This window comes from Aspergillus glaucus (genome assembly GCF_001890805.1).
Source record: "Aspergillus glaucus CBS 516.65 unplaced genomic scaffold ASPGLscaffold_4, whole genome shotgun sequence".
NCBI classification, from domain to species: domain Eukaryota; kingdom Fungi; phylum Ascomycota; class Eurotiomycetes; order Eurotiales; family Aspergillaceae; genus Aspergillus; species Aspergillus glaucus.
In genome coordinates, this window is record NW_019170456.1 from 1,189,850 (window position 1) to 1,209,688 (window position 19,839).

Below are 19,839 nucleotides of genomic sequence, written 5' to 3' on the forward strand. Positions count from 1 at the left end.
ACCCAGAGACAGAACAAAATGAGACGAAGAATCACCTTCATCCAACCCCCCAACGCCCCTTTCTCCCCCGACCAAGCAGTCCTCACCTCCGACGCCCTCTCAGTCACCAACCTCGATGCTGTTCGCGAAGAACGGCTCACCGTTAGCTATGATGAATTGCCGGACGAGGTATTTTCCCAACCGTACTATCATATCTATGAGCTATAGATATGGGATATGGGACATGGGATAAATGCTGATTGGGGATAGATACGAACCGCTCTAGACCAATACCAAGCAATCCACATCCGCTGGGCCACGGAACACCCGCATAGAGCTCCCGCGCCGTTTGCGAGTAGGATCTCGTCGGGCTTGCATGTTTTCGTTTCTGGGGAGAAACGTGCTGAGGGGTGAGTTCTGGTCTACTTTATCTGGGGTGGTGTGTTGCTAATTGCTCGTTGGTTGATAGGGAAGATGCACTATGTCCACTGCTGAAGAGGATGTTTGGGGAGGAGGTGGATTGTTTGAGTACTGAGGTTTGTACGCTTGAATCACAAGGTTGATTAATGGAATGGGGATGTAATGCTAATTGGTATAGAAATCATTCATAGAGCCGCCGGTCCTTTCGAAGCGTTTCTCGTCTACCGCTGATTTGTACTACTACAGCCTCCTCTCCTTTGCAACTCCGCTGGTCGATTATATCCAAGACAACATCTGTGCCAAAGTGCCCAGAGGCTTCGACGCATCGGACGACTGCATAGATCTCGCTTCGTCGCTATTCGCAGACACATTTGATATCAGCTACGATGGCATCTCGCATGCCCTGACTGTGTCGGCGGTGTCGAGTAGAGCACCTGGCGACGAGGGGTGGACGCAGAGAATTGCGAAGCCAGAGGGCAATGGTACTGGTGGAAGGGATGGGATTGATCAGGTGGAGGTTGGGTTGTTGACGACGGAGAAGGCGGCGGATGCGGAGGATATTAAGATGGGTGGGTTGTTGGGTGTTGTAGGGAAGGATGAGAAGCTGAGTATGTTCATTTCCTGCCTGCAAATCGATTCTGAGAGATATGCTAATAAGAGCAGACCCGACAATGTTCTCCTTCCCATCGCGGCATCATGCTCTACCAGATGACGCAACGTATCTGGCTTCCTTCTCCCATCCGAAAGGTCTCCATCCGACAATGTCACTTTCCCTCTCTCCGTCAGCGCTGAAAGAACCCCCCGCCCCGGCAGACGCAACTTGCGCGCTGCATACGTATCTCACCCTCCCATCATCCATCTTCGGTGACAAATACCAACTCTCCACGATGGACCCGCTCTTCCTCCAATCGCACAATCTAGCCGCCCTCCGCGCCGTTTTCGGCGAAACAGACCTCGAAGCACCAGATTGGGCCGTTGACCGGTGGGGCTCGAACTGGTTACTCGAGCTCGCTACCCCGGAGAACCCCGACGAGGTGACAGGTGAATGGAACGTGACTATCCCCCTGCACTTGCGCTACCTGCCCCCCTCCGAGTCCGGATACCGTACCATACAGGTCCCATGGCCGGTTGTCTTTTGGGCGTGCACGGCCGACGGAGGGATGAAGATGGGGATCAACCCGTTTGACCGGGTGAATCTGGGTTGGGAGGGGTTGTTTGGGCCGCGGACGATGTTTTACCAGGTGCATCCTGGGGGTGAGGATGTTTATCTTTATGAGAAGGTGACTGTTCCTGTTTTGCAGTTGGACGAGAAAGAGGGATTGTTCCGGAGTAAGACGATTGAGCTTGGTACGGTTGCGGTCATTGTGCTTGGGTTTTTGTGGGTGTTGTGGAAGCTTGGGTTGGTGGTGTCTTCGTCTTCGGGGAAGAAGAGTAAGCAGGGGAAGACTGAATGAGCTGCTTTGCCATCCGTATACCCTAGCCTTATATACCATGAACATAGTTCAGATAATTGAAGAGACTAAATCCCCATCTCCGGCAACGGCCACGGCACATCTGTAGTAAGAAACTGATCGAGATCGAAATTCTGCAAACTCGGCATATCGATCATCAAATCGCCCAACCACGAGAACTCGGAGTGTGTCGGCAGTGGCACACCGTGCGCGTGGTTCATATGATTGCTCTCAGCAGTAGAAGTAGAAGCACCATCGTGGAAATTCGCAGTAGCGTCATCAGGCGCAGCAATAGCCTGCTGATGAGTATGAGTACGAGCAGGCGCAGAAGTAGAAGCAGAAGTAGAAGCAGAAGCGTTATGCGGTGTCAATAACGACGCAACGCTGTTAACCTGCAACACGTCCCCAATGACCCTTGTATCTTCTTCTTTCCGTCGCTGGTGTAGCAGGATAAGCAGATATGCCGTGCTGTATGCCTCCCGCATGACATCTGTGTCGTATGCAGCGGCGACTTCACCGAGAGTATGCATTGCGTCGCCCAACAAGGCAAGGGAATTGCGGTTATCCATTGCCAGTAGTGTACAGACAACCTGGAATGGGACTATGGCGATGTATTGCCATGGGCAGACAGCGGCTGTGAGTTCACGGGTGGCATGGAGGGCTTTAGCAGCGAGGGCGACGATGCGATCGAGTAGTTTCGCGGAGATGGAGTGGCTGAGTGCGCGGAGACGGCGGTAGATGCAGAGGACGAGGTTGCATTGCACGAGGATGAGGATGTATGGGACGTATTCCCCATCCAGGACATCCGATAGCGCGCCTTCGAGATCCATCGAGTCCGACGATCGAACTGGATCCAGGCTCTCGGAGACAGGAAGGAGTTCGAAGATCTCAGTGTAGAACTGGGTTGTGTTGACGTCTACCCTGCGCGCTGGAGCGAGCGAGTTCGCGCCGTGTAGAACGACCCGCGAGCGGCCTAGTTCGAAGGACACCCAGACGTTGAGGTGGCGGGCCATGCAGAACAGTCTGCGACGCAGTTCAGGACTGCAGTAGCTCTCGTCGTTTTTTCGGAGGAAGCCATTATCCGAGGGATTCTCGAGATGCATTCCGGCAGCCTCGACGAGGTGCATTGTCGTGCAGCTGGCTATCCAAGCTGTGTGGGGGGACGCCGTCATGCGGAGGTATGAGACTCGTAGGATCCAGCCGGTGATGATGGCGGGAGAGGGGGAATCGGAGGTGACATGTTTCTCGAGGATTTGCTGTCCGCAATCCACGACTCTGGCTTCTGCGATCGACCCCTTTCGTCGTGAGAAGAGCATTCCCATCGCCGCGAGCCCGCAGAGCACCGCGTCATAGGGGCCGGGGCCAAGCACTGATTCGGATGAAGGGGGTAACCATCGCCGACTGACCTGGCGGAGGAGATAATCGCGGTCGATGAATCCGTAGCAGGGGTCGATTTTCTCAAACCAAACTGCTATGAACGAGCGCATCTCATCCTGCGAGATGATATCGACTATGGTCGACCCCGACACCGACCCCGCGGCGGCGGACGATGATGCCAACGACTCTGCGGACGGTGTACGAGCCCCGGCATTCCAAGCAAACAAATGTAATCGCGGTGCATGAGCCGTCTCAAGCTTCAGACCTAATCGTCTCACGAACGCAGCGCCCGAATTGGCCTCGAGGGAGGTGGGATGGATATGGTCCGGCTCAACGGGGCTGCGGCTCCTCTTCTCGTCCGCGGCGGTGGTCAGATCGCTCGAATTGGAGGTAGCTGTCGGTGCCGCTGTCGGTGTTGTATGGAGTACATTAGCGTACGGATTTGGTTTGACGTCTTTCTTCTTGCGAGAGAAGTAATCGTAGTGGCATTCGGTGCCGAATTGGGCGCAGATGGTGCATGGCTGACCTCCGGAGCATTTGCGCTTGCGAGACTGGCACGAGGTGCAGGCGACGCGAGAGCGTTTTCGTATGGCGGAATCGGACATTATAAGTGATACTAGCAGATTAGAAAGCAAATGGGCATTTTAAATTCAGTTTCTGGGTTGTCTTTGTGACATTGGGGGAAGCTGGGGAAGTGGAGGAATTAAACGCGGTTGGGGTTAAGCTTAAATTCATGTGACCTTCCCCCCCCCCCCCCCCATTTGCCGAACATTTCACTTCGCCTAAATCGAATACGAGCATGAAGGATCATACTATTAAACTATAGCAGGTGATTGTACAGAGTATTGCATATGGTATATCTAGTGCCGTCACTATTATTAGCAAGTGATACATCTTCCGCTAACTACTCTGTAGTAGATCAATCCTCATAAGGACTTCCATCCGGATAGCCCATTAGATCCTCCAATGCCTTGATGTCCGGCATGCCCACTGGTCCGGGCATATAATTCACATTGTCTCGGAATGTGGTGCCATTCCACCAGATTTCGTTCTTGTGCAGAGCTTCCATGATTCGGGCTGAATCGATGTATGTTCGGATCTCGACCATCTGGCCCTTGTGCCAGCGGGTTACCCAAACGTTGACTATGTCGAAAGGATCGCCTGCATCATTAGTTACGTGCTCAACTAAAATGGTGTGAGGAAATAATAAAAAAGGAGCTTACCGGAATTCATGATTCCTTTGAACTGAACCTCCTGGACCGACCACCGCTGATTACAACCCCCGTGGATGGCTTGAGGATGGATCTCGAACTTATCCGCGTGGTCCAAGAACAACACACTGACGCGACGAAGAGCATTGACATAGAAATGCATCAGGTCATTATAATGACCCGCGATAGGATGGTGTCCAACAACTGTGAAATTCACATCCTTATGGATTAGCGTGAACAGCTTGTTCATGTCCTTTTCCAAATCCTTGAACGAGTCCCAGATGTGCATCTGCGTCACGTATGCACAATCCGTCGAAGGATTCTCAAAGTGGAACCCCTCTCGGTCTTTGTGTCGGGGATTGGGGTTGTCGATGAGGCCGTCGCCATTGCAATCACCATTACCGGGCGCAATAACACCAGAGCCGTCACAGCCTGGTTTATCTTGGGGGTACTGTCCTAGCGGATGCTGTATCTCTGACTGTTGACCGTGGTGGTGTGGCTTGATTGCCCTACCGAGGGCGGTGGTGTCTAGCATCGAAGCCACCAGGGCTTGAAGGAGATATCGAATGGCGACCATGGTGATCTGGTGATCTGGTGATCTAATTGTGCAATGAAGTGCTTACTATGTTTTCGTCCCCTCTGTCACCTCTGTTTATACCTTCCCTCAAAGTCACCGAATGAGGGGTATCGACAAATAAGCCGACATGGTTCCATTGAGTGTCTGTGAAACCTGATCCTCGTCTAGTCTATTGGGGAATGAGGGACGACAAGACAATGGAAGACAGGGTTCAGAACTACAGGGTACAATGCGCCGGTTTTACCCTCTAAACTCCGATGCGATTCGAGACAAAGACCCGGATGTTGTACGAATCTCACAGTTGAATTGAGACAGGGTCATCTTACAGTTGCTTCGGCCCTTGATGTTCTTTCTTGGCCTATGTACTATGGACAAATGTACTTGAATCTGATTGATCCAACAGTGGTCAGAGTAGTAGCCCTAACGATCACTATTGCAATATCTGTCTTGGCTGCTCTGAAACAGTGGCCAAGTGACATCAAGTCTGTTGAGTCATTCCGGTTAGCAATAGCACGTGGGAGTGATGAAGCCATTATATTATCTCGGACGCGCAGCCTGTTGCCTCTGCAAATTTTCATGATCAACGTCAATTGCGATGCTTTGGAGTATCAAATTGGATGTGTCAAGCATCGTATCGTAAGTAATACCCCGTCACATACGGTATCAAGACACCTCCGATAGCGGCGCTGCCAATCCCCGCAGTTTGATTGGATGGCGACTCGCAAAAAACTCGGTGAGTTCAAGGCACGTGCTCCGACCGGCCCGATTCCATCCCGCCTTTTTCTACTGTTTTCCTCCCGATCAAACTTTTCCTCCTCTCTTTTCTCTCTTCTTCCCCAGAGAACACTCTACTGCAAACAAACACCCATTGAGATTCAATGTCCCGCTAAACCCTTCCTTTTTTTAACTCTTTATTACTACTTGTTTAACGACTAGTAGCTCTTCAGTCGCGCTTATGCGTTTGCACTCTATCTTCACTTCTCAGGACTACATCTCGGGTATGTGCACACTACACGACACGATACTCATTAGGAGTCAAACTCACTAACATTCTCTCTATAGATCACCTCTGGAAAGCTTCTGGAAGCTTCTGAACAAACCCCAATCGTCTCGTGTCTTTCGTCTAATTCGCATACTCGTAAAAAACCATCCATATAATGTTCGCTCGAGTCTTCAGGGCGATGCCCGCCAGGGCTCCCGCCTTCCCCTCTGTCAATGCTGGCATCCAGTCCCGCTTCATGGCTACGGTTCGCCAGAAGCCTACTTCGGAACGTGCCACTTTCACGATCCGAGATGGTCCTATCTTCCACGGAAAGTCCTTCGGAGCCCGCTCCAACATTTCCGGTGAGGCCGTCTTCACCACCTCGCTGGTCGGTTACCCCGAGTCTTTGACCGATCCGTCCTACCGGGGCCAGATTCTGGTCTTCACCCAGCCCCTCATTGGCAACTACGGTGTCCCGTCCTTCCAGAAGGACAACCACGGTCTGCTCAAGTATTTCGAGTCTCCCAACCTGCAGGCCGCCGGTGTCGTCGTTGCCGATGCTGCGGAGCGCTACAGCCACTGGACGGCTGTCGAGAGTCTTGGAGAATGGTGTACTCGTGAGGGCGTTCCGGCCATCTCTGGCGTCGACACCCGTGAAATCGTCACCTACTTGCGGGAGCAGGGTTCGTCTTTGGCCCGTATCACCGTGGGTGAGGAGTACGATGCCGACCAGGATGAGGCCTTTACCGACCCTGAGCAGATCCACCTCGTCCGCCAGGTCAGCACCAAGGCTCCCTTTCACGTTAGCGCTGCGGACCCCCAGTGCCACGTCGCTGTCATCGACTGTGGTGTCAAGGAGAACATTCTGCGTAGCTTGGTCAGCCGTGGCGCCAGTGTTACCGTGTTCCCCTACGACTTCCCCATCCACAAGGTCGCCCACCACTTCGACGGTGTCTTCATCTCCAACGGTCCCGGTGACCCGACTCACTGCCAGGACACCATCTACCACCTGGGCCGCTTGATGGAGTCCTCCCAGCTTCCCATCTTCGGTATCTGCTTGGGTCACCAGCTCTTGGCCTTGGCCGCTGGTGCCCGCACCGTCAAGCTCAAGTACGGTAACCGTGCTCACAACATTCCCGCTCTGGACATGAGCACCGGTCGCTGCCACATCACCAGTCAGAACCACGGTTACGCGGTTGACACCACGACCCTGCCCTCTGACTGGAAGCCCTACTTCACCAACCTGAACGACGCAAGCAACGAGGGTATGATCCACAAGTCTCGCCCCATCTTCAGCACTCAGTTCCACCCCGAGGCCAAGGGAGGTCCGCTTGACTCCTCGTACCTCTTCGACATCTACCTCGACAGCGTGCTGAGCTACAAGAACAACCAGGCCCAGTTCCATCCCCAGCGAGACAGCCGCCCCAACCCTCTCTTGGTTGACATCTTGGCCAAGGAGCGTGTTGGTGTGCAGCCTACCATTGGTATGCAGAACATTGCTGCCGCCGCGGCCGCTGCTGCTGCTGGATCTGCTTAATTTGTTTGAGTTCTTGAGCATTGGAGTTTTGGTTGGATATAGCTTAGGTCATTGTTTTTACATCATTAGTCAATATACGTTGGTATGATTTGCTATTTAATCTCCCCAGGTAATGTCTAAAGCGTAGTTCTGCCATAAACCGTGCTATCAGGAAGGCTAGTGTAAATGTTCTACTCCCAGGGTCATCAATTGAAGTCATTGCACATTTACTTGACCTAATTCTAATGACTATATGCACCATACCACCGTCTGATAGTCATTACTTCGCAACTATCGAAACAACATCCTCATCAGCAACAACATGCCCCAACCCAACCCTCTGCGGAACATGTCTCGCACTAGCCCCCCAAACCAACGCATACTTAAACGTCTCCTTCAACGTCCGATGAACCTGATCACACACATCCTCAATACTCGAGTTATGCCTCACAATCAACGCCTCCGAGAAATCCGGCTCCTCGCCCTTTCTCTTCGTATACAACCGAATCAATCTCAATTCTTTCCAGATCCGGTCAACGACATCTTGAACACCAAGATCAAGTTCACAACTCATGACCGCAGTGTAGGGTTCGTGAGCGAGCTCGTTGAGGAAGTCCAAGCTGACGCCGTCGATCTTGTTGTAGACGTAGAGGCAGCGGATGTATTTGCGGTGGTCTTTCATGATTACGTCGATGAAGTCGTCGATTGTGGCGTTTTCGTCGCGGACTAGGACTTCGCAGTTGAGGATTTTGTAGTCACGGAGGACGTTGTAGATCATTCTCTCGTCGAGGGATTTGGGAGGTGTTTGGAAAGTGATTTTCATGCCGCCGGCATTCTTTTGTTTGAGGTAGATGTTGCTTTGGTTGTCAGTTACCTTGGCCGTTATGTGGTGGGTGGAAAGGGTCTTACGGAGGGTCCCTGTTAAGTCGAATGCCAACAGCATCCAATTCAGCCTCCAGCAGAGATCGCTGCTCAGCACGTTTCGTACAATCAAGGACCATCAGAATCAAGTCACTCGTCTGCCGTTGTCAGTAACTCCAAACAACAATCACCGGAGCAATGGACCAACCTTAGCAGCCGAAATAACCTGCCTTCCACGCCCCTTCCCCTCAGAAGCACCCTCAATAATACCCGGCAAATCCAGAATCTGAATCTCAGCACCCCCATACTCCAACACACCCGGGATAGCCGTGAGCGTGGTGAACGAGTACGCCGCGGCCTCACTCTTGGTCTTGGTGATCTTGGACAGGAAAGTGGATTTACCGACGGAGGGGAAACCGACGAGGGCTACTCGGGCATCACCACTCTTACTTACGTCGAAGCCAGAGCCGCCTCCGCCGCTGCCGCCGGTGGGTTCGAGGAGTTGGGCCCTTAGACGGGCGAGTTTTCTGATATCGTTAGTGGTTGCTTGGTTTGGATTGAAGGTGGGGGGACAAGTACCCCTTAAGAGTACCCAGATGATATTCTGGATGATTATCAGAAATTTTTCAATCTGAAGGGTTGTATATAATGCGGTACCCACCTGTGTTTTTGTTCTCTGTGATCTAGTTAGCGCGGGGTTCTCAAGCGGTTTATTAGTGAAATGGAAGATGCTTACTCTGCGTCCTGCGCATTTCATCTTCGATTCTGTAAAATGAAACATCGGCATTTAGCCCATCTATCCATCCAGCATATAATTCCAAGACCTACTCCTTGATCTTCTCCGTAATGTTCACCATCTTGCCGGCTGGAGTCTCGCAGACTCTGGGTATCAATTACAATCTGGACAGGTGCAAAGAGATCGGTAAAAGGATGAGGATTTCTAGTGCTCTAGTACCCTCCAGTAAAGAGAAATAAACAACAGAGACCACAGTAGTATACCTGCGATGTTGCTCTACAGTTGCAGCGATATCAAATTCTCAAGTGCCAAGATCCGCTGACTAAGCGCTATCGCCCCGTCAACTTCATCGACCGACTTTGCTTTTAGACAACAACGCTCCAATTTTTCTATCCCAAAGGATACTTCTCCTAATATAGCAACCATGGCAGACACAGAAGTGGCCGATGCGCCCCAAACCACAATTCCCAGCCGATCCCCCTCCGGCACAGAACCAACCCCCAACGACGAAAATGCCCTCACAACACAACCAACCGAAACCGCCATGACAACCACCACCGAAGCAGACGGCACCCAGAAGAAAAAGAAGATAATTCGCCGAAAGCGCCGCCCAGCACGCCCCCAAGTCGACCCAGCAACCATCAAATCTGAACCACCACCGCAAACCGGAACGGTCTTCAACATCTGGTACAACAAATGGTCCGGCGGTGACCGCGAGGACAAGTATCTCTCGAAACAGGCCGCGACGTCGCGGTGCAATGTGGCCAAGGATAGCGGATATACGCGCGCGGATAAAGTCCCCGGGTCGTATTTCTGTTTATTCTTCGCGAGGGGTCTTTGCCCGAAGGGGCATGAGTGCGAGTATTTGCATAGACTGCCGACGCTGCATGATTTGTTTAATCCGAATGTGGATTGTTTCGGGCGCGACAAGTTTAGTGATTACCGTGATGATATGGGTGGTGTGGGGTCGTTTACGAGACAGAATCGCACGCTGTATGTTGGACGGATTCACGTTACGGATGATATTGAGGAGGTTGTTGCGCGTCATTTCGCGGAATGGGGACAGGTTGAGCGGACGCGGGTTTTGACGAATCGGGGTGTTGCATTTGTTACGTATACGAATGAGGCGAATGGGCAATTTGCCAAGGAGGCTATGGCGCATCAGAGTCTGGATCATAGTGAGATTCTGAATGTGCGGTGGGCGACGGTTGATCCGAATCCGTTGGCGCAGAAGCGTGAGGCGCGGAGGTTGGAGGAGCAGGCTGCTGAGGCGGTTAGGAGGGCTCTTCCTGCTGAGTTCGTTGCGGAGATTGAGGGACGGGACCCTGAGGCGAGGAAGAGGAAGAAGATTGAGGGTAGTTTTGGGCTGGATGGCTACGAGCCGCCGGATGAGGTCTGGTACACGAGGACGAAGGAGCTGGAGGATGCTGGGACCGCACCCCAATTGGAGGCGCCGGAGCAGCCTCTCATGATTGAATCTGCACCTCCCGCTACTGCTCCTTTCCAACAACAACAGCAACAGAGCGGCGGGATCTTCTCCAGCTCCACGGTAGCAGCCCTACAAGGACTGGCAGGTGGAAATGTCACAACACAAAAGGCTGCCCCGTCTTCGGGGCCCCTGGTAGCATACGGAAGCGATGATGAGAGCGATTAATTTCATAGTTCGGCGCGCATAGGTTCGTTTGTACAATAATTTGCAAGATACCTTGTTTTCATTCCTCGACTGCACTCATTCATTTGCATGTAATTCTCATTTGGGTATAATTCGCTAAATAACGGAGAGGCGATTGAAAAAGCAACCTAAATAATGCCAATATTGCAAACATAGCTATAGCACATCACACGCCAACCTCATGAAACAACACCTATCTTTCGCTCACCCTCCCAAGATCATAATACAAGCAGGACCCCGTTCGATAGTTGTATATAAACGCATTCGCGTAGCTCTCGGTGCCGTCGCCCATTTGGCTTTCATTGGCAAGATCGCAGAGCAGCTCATGCACTTGGCTGAGGTATTTCCGTTCACTCGGTGGTGCATTCTGTATCACTGTGCGCCAGCTGTCAGGGTCTGAAAGACGCGTGTCGCGGATGGACTCAAGGACATCATCTCGAGTATCGATAGCAGCGATGGGGCCATTGAGGGCTTGTTCGACGACTTCGCGTGAACGTTGAAGAGCTGTTTTCCGTTAGTAAAGTGACCTGTGAGTTGTACGTAAAGCTCGGAACACAACATACCTGAATCAACGATATTTCGCCTATTGCTCTTCTTGCTCCGGTGCTGAGAGACCAAGATACGTACATCATTGGTCCTCTCATTACCGGGAGACGACACGTCCGGCTGACTAGGCAACCGATGTTGTTTCGAATGATCGGTTGTGCCCTCGCGCAGGTTGCGCGCACGAATCTCATTTCGAAGCCAAGGAACCAGCTCCGAGGCTCTCATGTCGTATTCTTCCCTTGGGGTCAGGCTTCGGACCTTAAAACCCCGTTCCTTGCTGTCTTGCTTCGCGATAACGATCCAGCTATGGTTATGGTCTCTGTATTTGCTGAGAAGCTCTTCGAGCGAAGAGGCGTCGACTGATAATTCCGCGCTGATATCATTTGACCACAAATCCTGAACGACCTTAATGCCTATTGTGCGCAAGACCGTCGCGTCAAAGCTAGCGACGAGTACATCACACTACTGAATTAGCTACTTGTCCCAGAGGCACTTTATGGGGATTTTGACTTACCCTCCGAGTCTTCCAGAAAGTCCCAGTCCCAGTTTCAGCTTCTGGATGCTTCAAAGACGACTTGGTTGGCTCTTTCAGGTGTCCAAGCATCGATGAACTAAGCCTATCCCAACTCAAATTGAAACCCACGGCATGAGTTTGAGTGCGACTCGCCAAAGCCTTCGGGGAGAACTCCTGAACCAGCCGGTCATATCGACCACCCGCTGCAAACACATCGCGCCGCTTGTTGTCAAAGACGCACTGGAAAAGAATACTACCTCTGAAGAACTTGTCATTCAGACTGGAAAGCGGGTTGACATAGACTTTCCGCTTTACGTCGAACTCCTGGAGGTAGTTGACTACCGAGTTCAGACGGGCAAAAATCGGAGTCAATCGTTCAGCGAATGGCGTGCCCTCCATGATAGCCCGCAATTTCTTATGGGCTTGTTTTGGAGAGTCTGATAGTCGTTAGTCAAAATTCGTATTGATAAGGGAAGGTATACAAACCTCTGAAGTCAAACCTCGCAAGATTGTCCAACGACGTAGAGGCAACACCAACGGCAGGCGAACGAAGCTCACTCCTGATCTTTTGCATTGTCCATTTTCCGACGTTCAACTTGCTGATGATCTCTTTGACCAGTGGGATCTGAGAAGGAGTAATGCGACAGAATTCCATGATCAATTGAAGCAAATCGGAGTGGTTTATCATGAAGCACATCTGCGCTGATCTAAGCGGTGGGAATTCCTCGATGATTTCGTCCAGTACTTTGATAACTTCGGCTTCCTTCAACGCCAGGTCCAACGTGTTGTGCGACACGATATCAAAGTCTACTTCCTTGTGAGTCCGCGGCTCACCACCGTGGGGTGTTTCCCTGTAGACCGTGCCAAAGGCAAATGTCTTCTCAAGCGAACGGTCCTGTCGAGGAATCGCACGCGCATTCGGCAAGGTCAAATCAAAAGGCAATTGGAGCAGATTTCCTGATGAACCGAGCAACCGCACAGCGCCATGATTGTAATGCTGAGATCGCGGGAAAAGCATTTGCCTCGCACTCTCCACCGATCCATGCCGGCGAAAGATAGATATCAACTTGTCTTTGACCAGACCTTGAACCAACAGTTCATTCGCTGCCGGTGATACATGCGAATCCATGTCCCAGGCAATATCCTCAAATCGCTTGGGAGATTGGGAGAAGATGGCTGAGAGAATCTTCTTGTAATCTGGAGAATTTGGATCGGAGAGCAAGTGGACGATAGCCCTTCTGAATGTTTCTTCCTCGACCTGCAAAGGGATGTTCCCACTGTGAAGGAGCTCTTCAGCTGATGGACGCTCATTCGGTGTATGGTTCAGCAGTGATTCAATAATTTTGCCCTGTACCACCTTATCTGAATGCTGGAAGGTAGAAGGGAGAGTATGGTTCTTCTCTCGAATTGCCCGCAGTGTCTGATCACGTTCCATGCCGGTAGGCAACGGATGGCACATTTCAAAGAAGATCACGCCCAGAGAATACATCTATTTCACGATTAGCCTTATACTTGGGAGGATAAGAGAAATTCAGGGAGATACTTACATCAACCTTTTCGTTGTAATTTCCTGTGAATCCAGATTGCATCTCAGGCGCGACATAGTAAGTCGTACCCAGGCTGCGAGTCAAGTTACCTCCAATATCCGCCGTTGCAGATGAGCGGACTGCAGTCATAAACTGCCCACTTGTCGCTAGGCCAAAGTCTCCGATACGCGGGTTATTGGCCACATCAATGAAGATATTATCCGGTTTCAAATCTCGGTGTATAATACCATGGCCATGGATATGGCTCAACCCGTCTAGGATTTGGCGAAAAAGGCGCCAGGATCTGTCAACATCATCATAGAGACCGTTTCTGATGAGATCACGAAGAGTATGTTTCTCGCAGTACTCCATCTGGATATACAACGTAGTGAATACGGGCCGGCCTTGCGAGCTGGTCTTCATCCGGCTTGGTTCAGTTCCACTCTCGCTTTCGGAGTCGTCATAATCAGGTGTCTCCTTTCTATCTTGATCAGACATGGATTCAGCGTCTTCGTCGTCGCTGTCCAAGCCAAACTGGATTCCGGAGTAACCGCTGGAACTGATAAAGTCAAGTCCACCGGTACTAAAACCAACACTACCCGGACCTCGACTCGCAAATGGGTCGCCCTCGGTGGAAGAAACGGCGTCCTCGTCACCAAGATCGAAATCTTCCTCAAGCCAAGCTGTGTAGTAGCGCACCACGTACGGATGGTTCAACCGAGATAGTAACATGATCTCCGACAATGTATCCTTCAACGCAGCAGCTGACTTCTGAGAGATCTTCTTGACAGCGTAAAATCGACCATCGAGTTTGTTTCGAGCCTTCACGACCTGGCCAAACCCGCCTTTTCCCAGACGTCCAGCTTCATCAAAATCTTGATTGTAGCGTGAAAGCGCAGAAATACCACCAAAGGAGTCCACGCGCGGCCGTCTCGGCAGGAACATGGAATTGGCTGTGCTAGTATGCATTATCAAAGGCGTGTCAACACGGAAGAACTCGGAAGGCTGAAGCTGGAACGCCGTAGGTCGCTTCTTGGGGTCTGGACGGAAGAACTCCTCGAGCAAATCTTGCAAAGGGGGCGATAGATCGAGTGCCCCCATCAGTGCATTGGCAGAAGTATAGCGCAGCATGACATCTTTGCCAAATCCCATTTGCAAAAGAACTATACCTAAGTCCCAGACATCGGTTTTCATGGACAGCGGCACCTCCCCCTGAGTCAACTCCGGAGGCGTCCAGAACGGGGATTTGGAGGTTGCCATAGACCGACTCCGGCCACCTGCGGGACCTGGTAAAGCCCCCTCAATGCTCGGCTGCAACTTCACAGTAGTTCCTCCTGTTGGGCTCCTGAATAACATGACCCGCCCACTGTGAATGTCCCCATGGATAAACCCACTGCGGTGATAGAACTCCAAGCCTTCAAGCAACTGAAGCATCCAGCTGCGGAGCATCTCTACAGGGACAGTCCCCACGAGATCCAGAAATTCCACCAAAGAACCCTTGTTCGCGTACTCCACAAGAGCATATACTTTCCAAGCATTATCATGCGAGTCGTCGTATAGGTCAGGGCTATTGATCTTGAAACCAACAAAGTCGATAAGATTGGGATGGCGTAGTTTCTTGATTGATTCCAATTTATCTTCACTAGTCCGCATTCGCTCTCGAAATGCCAAAGTTCCTAGTCCCCTCTCAAGCGAGTACTCTTTCAAAACCAGAAGAGGTGCATGGGGCCGGTTTTCAGAAACAATTGGTCGTACGGTAAAGGTTTCCTTCCCATGGGTACTTTTGAGTAGGGTCTTCCCAAAAACAGCTCGGAACTTCAGTAATTGCTCATCGGAATCATTCATAACCAGCGGAGGGTCGAAGGCAATCGCGCCTGGGACATGCTCGATGTCATCCGTAAATCCATTCGAATCCACCCCAGCTGTTCGACTCTTTCGTCGAGATAGTCGAGCCTTCGATCTTTCTCTAATCTTATTCTCAATCAATTGCTGAAGGGCTCGTTCCTCCTCAGCCGTAGCAGCCTCCTGTTTCCGAAGGTCCTCCTGTCTTTCTAACTCTGCCTGGTGCATCGCTGCGGCTTCTTGCTTCATGCGCTCTTCTTCCAGGCTAGGAAGGTCTTTATCCTGCTCCTTGGCTTGAGCCACATCTTCAAGGACATCTTGAATAGACACGCCAAGCTCGTATATCATTTCTGTCCCAACGAGCAACTTCGGCTTATTTTCGACAATATCCAGAATCCGTGACTGCGCTCCTTCGCGAAATTCCGCCAGGTTCTCTAATGACAAGTTCGGATAGGTCTTGGGGTAGGTTGCCGGCAGCTCAACCAGCAATTGGATGCGGACTTCCGGGTTGGACGAAGCTCGCAAATGGAGCCTGAAGCAAACATCCGATGATTGCTATACCGCACACCTGTCAGCGACCCTTAATATCGCCAATTGAAGAACCACACTCCGCGCGACTTACATGCCAGGCTGAGCGCCTGTTCTCGATCTCTTCAAAGTCATCTCCATAGATCGAGCGGAGAGCCTCCACTTCATTCTGATGAATCTCGCGATAATTCGTAGGAGCTACGACCGGTGGAGGGGTATTCGGGACCGATTGATGCTGCTGCTGCTTTTTCTCCGCCCGGGGAGAGCCGATTCTTAGGGCATGATTCGAGGCCTTCTTCTGCTTGTGAGGCATAGCGGGGCGTGGGCGGTGTGGAAAGAGTGCACCCAGATTGAGTCGGTCTTTGCCACGGAATGAGGAAGTGACAAAGATGCAGCCGAAGCTGCAGCCCTCTATAGCTCAGTGGGTGTCATCTCTACCCAAGAAACCAAGGTGAATAAACGAAGATAGTGCTGTAAAGCTGTGTACGTGATGCTGATAAGAAGACAGCAAGAGAAAAGCCAAACGGTATTGATAGCGGGGCCGGTGTTTTTCCGCTGCTCACCGCCCTGGGAAGCGCTGCCCGTAAACAAAGCACAGCGCTCCACGTCAATCGCGCATTCCAGTTCGCAGGCTGGTTGATACCCAATGGCATCGCGGACGTGATGCGTCTTATGTCCTAAGATTGTGAAGATCTGAACAATTGAAATTTACGCTCCCGCGGCATTGTCGAGATGTTGGGTTGGATGACGGGGCAGAATCAGAACGAGCAGTTCGCGCATTCCGCCGGTACGTTTACACTCATGGTCATTCTATAGTTTCCGGGGGGCTTTGCTTGTGTTGGGAGAAATAAGTGGTCCCAGATATGCAAAGACGAATAAGATCCCAGAGGATTGTGGATGACATGATCCACCATACAGAACATCCATGTACTAACTTGTTTACTGTTCCGTAGACAACTCAAAAGTCCTCGAAGCGCCCGAAACCCCCGCGCCTGTGTTTGCGCTTCGTGCGTTTAAAAGTGCGCTGTTTGGTACGCCAGCTCCGGAAGAGGAGGACCGCGATAGGGTGTTGCGCGCAAAGGAGCAGCAACCTCCTATTCGCGCACAAGTCCAGGTCGATCCGCGGAAAGATCATTCGACAGGGAGCTTGAGGAACGATAACATGCCAACACTACAGCCCGACACTGCTCCGACTGGGAACACGATGGCTTCCCCGACAAAAAGCATCCTTGTTACGCCGGGCACCATCTCGAATCGACGAAAAACCGTGTCATTTGGCGATGGCGTTGTGGATAATGAACGGAAACAAGAATCACCCAGCAAAGCCCCTTCATTAAGGACACCCACGAATTCATCCACTAGTCCCAGTAACCAATGGGCATCTGGCTCGTCGGACGGCAAACCGCGCAGCAAACTAACGCAGGCTTTGCTGGATTCACGCGAGAAACGCTCCTCGAAAGACATTCAACCTACACATACGTCCAAACCTAGCGAGACTCGATCGGGCGGAACTACATCGAAAATGACCCTACAGTCGGCAGAGAAGGACGACAATGATGAAACCCTCAATATGAGCGAACCTCGTTCCCAATCAGGGAAATATTGGAAAACCGAGTTTGATAAATATAGAACGAGGACTGATTGGGAGATCAAACGACTCGTTCAGTACCGCTCTGTTGCGAAATCCTACGCCAGGAAGAAGGATGAGGAGGCCGTGCGTTTGGCTGAGAAGCTGAAACAAGAGGAGGAAAAGGTCGCGGAAATGGAACGTCACGTATCGCAATTGGCGTCGACGATGGTCACTGAGGGAGATAAGCACGACAAAGAAAGACTGATTCAAGATCTCACCAAGCAGACAGCTTTGGCCTTGCAGTATAAGCACCGTGTTACCATGCTGCGCAAGGCCTTGGAGCAACATGGTGTGGTTAGCAACGAGATGGAGGATATCAAGGAACAGTCGGATGGAAACGTCTCAGCTGATAAAACCGCGGAGGAGCTGCGCAAAACCCAGCAGGCACTGGAGCAGGCAAATGCGAAGATCAAGGCGATGCAGAATCAGCGGTCAGACCTCAGCCAGCTCCACGATCTCTCAGAAAGCTCAGAACAAAAGGCCTCAGAACTAGAGAAAGAAAACATCACACTCAAACAAACCTTGGCGCGATTCAAGTCAGAGATGACCAAATACGAGGGGCGCCGCAAAGAGAAGGAAGCAAAGCTGAAGCAGAGAGAAGCCAAGTTGGAACTACGAATCCGGGAATACCGAGAACGCTTGAGGACCGTGACCCAGCGACACCGAGAATCACAAGATTCCTTCAAGGAGTCATTCGAAGAAGAACGTCACAGCCTGCTCGAACAGATCGAGCGACTAAAACTGACCCTCGGCACTCTTGATCGTCTTCCGGATTTCGAGTCTGGTCGCCTTACCCTCAGTCCACGCAAAGACTATACAGGGGTCAACGTGTACGATTTCGGGCAAAGCAGCCCCCGGAGGGGCCACGACAATGATGAGACAGAAGAATTCGGCGACCCTCCGAGTCCGAGCCCTCGCTCGAAGGAACGACGCTATCGCCAATTACGAAGTGCAACCGACGACCCTCTTGACCTGAGGCGAGCTGCGCAGGCCATGGGGATCGACATAGACGGCGACGATAACGATCCATTAATCTACGCAGAAGAAGAGGAGGGATCTCCTCAAAGACAGCCTCGTCGGTTCAACCACGTACCCGACGATGAAGGCGACGTGGTGATCCCGCCCTCTTCGCCCCCAGATCTCTCATCCATCAAACCCTCCTATAACCGAAGATTATCGACAAAGCTAGATCACGACCTAGATGATCAGCGCACGACGTCTCGCAGCCGTTATCTAGCTGGTCTCGAAGGAGAAAAACAGACCCGCCCCCAGCAGCGTCGTCGCCGCTCACCTACCAAATACGGCTTGGACGCTTTGTCCAAACAACAGCAACTTGGCTTATCAGAATCGCAGCGTGATGCGATGCCAATAGACCGGAAGATCGCGGCCCAGGCTCGTCTCAAGCGGAAAGAAGCAAGTCGGAAAGCGAAAGAGGAGGCAATCGAGGCGTTTTAGCGAGGGCTTACATGTACATGTGCTCTGATATTTATCTACTTTGGATTCTTTCTGGTGTCAACGGTTGGTTGCTTTTGGGTTTAGGCGTACTACTTGATAGGTTGATAGGTTTGCGAATAACACCCATTGTGCTTTTCTTCATATTTAAGTCCTTCGATTGTCCGGATATATATGTAATCCATCGAATTCCATTCCTACCATCTTCATATTGCCGAATCTGTGAGAACCCTAACCCACAGTTCGTGTTCTAGTTGTTTTACCACTGGCCGGAGTTCCCCGAATATGCACAAATTTCAGCTCATCCAAAATGGCCGCAAGATTTGAGACTATATGTGCCCAATGGCATATGAGCTGGTTCTCTGTTAGGGGCATGGGGGGCTTTCATTTCCGCGTATTAGAGCGTCCGCTCAGCACCACGACATCCACATTTGGATCCTTCGTTTCTGGAAATCGGATGTGATAATTTGGCGGGGGTGTAGCTCTTTGCCAGTACTGATCGTAAACTCTTTATAATCGAGTTGCGCCACAGGGCTGTAGAGAGTGAGTTCATAGCTTGCTAGAGGATCTTTGATGCGTGCTGGCAAATGATCCCAGATTTTCTTCTTCAGCGACTCAATGTTGTCTTGGCCTGTAATATACTCTATAGAGAATGGTTGCCCAAGATTATTGGGTACGGCGCACCATAGAGTGCGAGTGCATGTTTGAAGCATTTTATCGGCAAAGAAGTGATCAAGTTGAAGTTCATGATAGACGGCTCTAAAATAAAAGTCAGGCAGTACTGCCTAGAAGCACGTGATATTATAGGGCTCAAGGGAAAAATTTTCACGTAGTCATTATACTCGCTTTTGGTTCTCGTCTAATGCTGGATAGCTGAAAACCGGAACCAAGTGAGCTTACATTTGCAGATTAACGAGTACAAGTCTAGTCCTTCGGTCCACAACATTACCATAAGCATTCTGCGAACAAGCCAAAACACTGTTTTCTAAATGAAGAGGACCAGGCACAAGTGTTGGAAA

General features: G+C 51.3%; 8 protein-coding genes across 8 annotated transcripts; 4 read left to right on the top strand and 4 right to left on the bottom strand.

The window, feature by feature from the left end:
• Positions 1-18: 18 nt before the first annotated feature.
• Positions 19-1,853, top strand: ASPGLDRAFT_120590 (uncharacterized protein; the record flags this gene model as incomplete). The annotated part of the gene is made up of 5 exons (XM_022540153.1): positions 19-168; positions 250-389; positions 449-515; positions 578-1,007; positions 1,063-1,853. 5 exons carry the CDS (start codon positions 19-21, stop codon positions 1,851-1,853), a joined length of 1,578 nt encoding a protein of 525 aa, XP_022404030.1.
• A 65-nt stretch (positions 1,854-1,918) lies between these two features.
• On the bottom strand, positions 1,919-3,832 carry ASPGLDRAFT_119446 (putative C6 transcription factor; the record flags this gene model as incomplete). Its single annotated transcript, XM_022540053.1, has 2 exons — positions 1,919-2,149; positions 2,234-3,832. 2 exons carry the CDS (start codon positions 3,830-3,832, stop codon positions 1,919-1,921), a joined length of 1,830 nt encoding a protein of 609 aa, XP_022404031.1.
• A 207-nt stretch (positions 3,833-4,039) lies between these two features.
• On the bottom strand, positions 4,040-5,110 carry ASPGLDRAFT_43887 (nuclear transport factor 2 family protein). The gene is made up of 2 exons (XM_022545902.1): positions 4,451-5,110; positions 4,040-4,388 (listed from the first exon to the last, which is right to left on the bottom strand). The coding sequence occupies exons 1-2, from the start codon at positions 5,013-5,015 to the stop codon at positions 4,147-4,149; spliced, it is 807 nt and encodes a 268-aa protein (XP_022404032.1). The 5' UTR covers positions 5,016-5,110; the 3' UTR covers positions 4,040-4,146.
• A 717-nt stretch (positions 5,111-5,827) lies between these two features.
• cpa1 (carbamoyl-phosphate synthase (glutamine-hydrolyzing) CPA1) lies at positions 5,828-7,656 on the top strand. Its single transcript, XM_022539753.1, has 2 exons — positions 5,828-6,013; positions 6,078-7,656. The coding sequence occupies exon 2, from the start codon at positions 6,173-6,175 to the stop codon at positions 7,532-7,534; it is 1,362 nt and encodes a 453-aa protein (XP_022404033.1). The 5' UTR covers positions 5,828-6,013; positions 6,078-6,172; the 3' UTR covers positions 7,535-7,656.
• A 137-nt stretch (positions 7,657-7,793) lies between these two features.
• ASPGLDRAFT_33066 (putative GTP binding protein (Gtp1)) lies at positions 7,794-9,231 on the bottom strand (the record flags this gene model as incomplete). Its single annotated transcript, XM_022544255.1, has 7 exons — positions 7,794-8,370; positions 8,423-8,532; positions 8,583-8,901; positions 8,954-8,978; positions 9,036-9,050; positions 9,111-9,139; positions 9,203-9,231. 7 exons carry the CDS (start codon positions 9,229-9,231, stop codon positions 7,794-7,796), a joined length of 1,104 nt encoding a protein of 367 aa, XP_022404034.1.
• Positions 9,232-9,534: 303 nt separating this feature from the next.
• On the top strand, positions 9,535-10,764 carry cwc2 (active spliceosome conformation promoter CWC2; the record flags this gene model as incomplete). Its single annotated transcript, XM_022543278.1, has 1 exon — positions 9,535-10,764. One exon carries the CDS (start codon positions 9,535-9,537, stop codon positions 10,762-10,764), a length of 1,230 nt encoding a protein of 409 aa, XP_022404035.1.
• A 211-nt stretch (positions 10,765-10,975) lies between these two features.
• On the bottom strand, positions 10,976-16,051 carry cpcC (putative protein kinase (Gcn2); the record flags this gene model as incomplete). Its single annotated transcript, XM_022540051.1, has 6 exons — positions 10,976-11,286; positions 11,346-11,790; positions 11,843-12,279; positions 12,329-13,331; positions 13,390-15,765; positions 15,833-16,051. The coding sequence occupies 6 exons, from the start codon at positions 16,049-16,051 to the stop codon at positions 10,976-10,978; spliced, it is 4,791 nt and encodes a 1,596-aa protein (XP_022404036.1).
• Positions 16,052-16,383: 332 nt separating this feature from the next.
• ASPGLDRAFT_43891 (uncharacterized protein) lies at positions 16,384-18,949 on the top strand. The gene is made up of 2 exons (XM_022545903.1): positions 16,384-16,525; positions 16,692-18,949. Exons 1-2 carry the CDS (start codon positions 16,471-16,473, stop codon positions 18,821-18,823), a joined length of 2,187 nt encoding a protein of 728 aa, XP_022404037.1. The 5' UTR covers positions 16,384-16,470; the 3' UTR covers positions 18,824-18,949.
• Positions 18,950-19,839: the final 890 nt, after the last annotated feature.